This window comes from Arachis duranensis, chromosome 1 (assembly GCF_000817695.3).
Source record: "Arachis duranensis cultivar V14167 chromosome 1, aradu.V14167.gnm2.J7QH, whole genome shotgun sequence".
In the NCBI taxonomy this organism is placed as follows: Eukaryota; Viridiplantae; Streptophyta; class Magnoliopsida; order Fabales; family Fabaceae; genus Arachis; species Arachis duranensis.
The window spans coordinates 11263076-11264486 of NC_029772.3; the positions used below are offsets into that span (position 1 = coordinate 11263076).

At 34.4% G+C, this 1411-nt stretch overlaps 1 protein-coding gene across 1 annotated transcript in view; it reads right to left on the minus strand.

Annotated features, from left to right (window-relative positions):
* Positions 1–320: 320 nt before the first annotated feature.
* Positions 321–1411, minus strand: part of LOC127747580 (glycine-rich RNA-binding protein 3, mitochondrial-like) — a 2175-nt gene continuing 1084 nt past the window's right edge. Inside the window, exons 2-5 of the mRNA XM_052261631.1 lie at positions 1261–1351; positions 802–870; positions 589–695; positions 321–347 (exon numbers count right to left, since the gene is read on the minus strand). Coding sequence (XP_052117591.1) covers positions 321–347; positions 589–695; positions 802–870; positions 1261–1351 — 294 coding nt within the window. The remainder of the gene's footprint in view (positions 348–588; positions 696–801; positions 871–1260; positions 1352–1411) is intronic.

The window sequence follows — 1411 nt, forward strand, 5'->3', positions numbered from 1 at the left end:
GTACATAAGTTAATATTATAATATTGAATCATCAGAAAACAACACACAAATAAATTATTATGAGTAATGACATCCACTTCAATACTTAACCTTGGTCTTTATCGGATTAAGCTAATGAACAAGGTTCCTTTGTTTACATTGAAAACCCATATAAACATTGCAATAAGGAAAAATCACTACAGTTGATAAACTAATCACAATAACAGTTAAGAAAATTCACCAAGATGGTACACTAATTAAATAATTCATACATTAGTCTATTCACCGAGTAAAACCCCCAATTGGTTTAGAAACGTTTTCTGAGTGGCGACTTTAGTCTTTCATTGTTGTTTTTCAACCATTATTCCCTAAATTTCAAATTATTATAAAGATTAGCAATTAAACATGCAAAAGAGAAATTTTAGTCCTCAATCAAATTTTACAAAATAGTACTCATCTGTCTCAATTTTACCTACATATAATTACACAAAATTTGCTTGATAAGTATAGCATCCATACTTCAACAGATTTAAACATGAAACTATGTAGCTCCAGAAATGTATCAATTGACATGATTACTAACACCATAGAAGCAGCAAATCTGTATACCTGCCCATCTAAGGCCTGAATGGCACTTGACGCCTCCTCAACCGAACTGTAAGTAATAAACCCAAATCCTCTGGATCTGCCAAAATCACGGTACACAATTATCCTTGCTACAAAAATCACAAGATAAAACAACAATTAACATTGAATCACTAACTTGAAACTAATCCCAAACCAACAAAAAAAAAATAGCAATAAGAGAATCCAACTATTTACCATCAACAACATCACCATATTTTCCAAAAACCTCCCTGAAACTTTGCTCATTAGTAGAATACGAAACACCTGCAACGGATAAACACACCATGCTCATCACTGAAGCTATATTATGTAAATCACATTACTCAAAAAATGCAACATTGAATCCATCCCACATAAACCAGAGTAACAAATTCATGAAACCATGAATCAGTACAAAATGTTTTCCATTTAACCTAACACTCATCTTATTCTTTACCCAAACAAGCACACATATTTCACAGAAACCGTTAATTAACCTCCACCTAACAAAATATGAAAAATTAGACCATTCTAACCTAAATTTCGTCTGATTTTGGTTCAGGCATAAAAAAGTGTTCTTATATATTAAGATCACCAATTCACCACAAAATAATCATAAATAAATAGCAAAAGGAATCAACAGAAGAGAGAAAAAGAAAAGAAAGATTAACTCACGTTCCTTTCCTTGCTGTGGTGGATTCTCTTGTGCTGTGGTGGTAACGACGGCAGCGGCTTCCCCTGGCGGCGGCTCAGACGGCAGCAGCAGCTGCAGCAAAGCTTCAACAGTGGCGGTGAAGGCAGTGGAGGTGGTGGTAGACACCAGCTC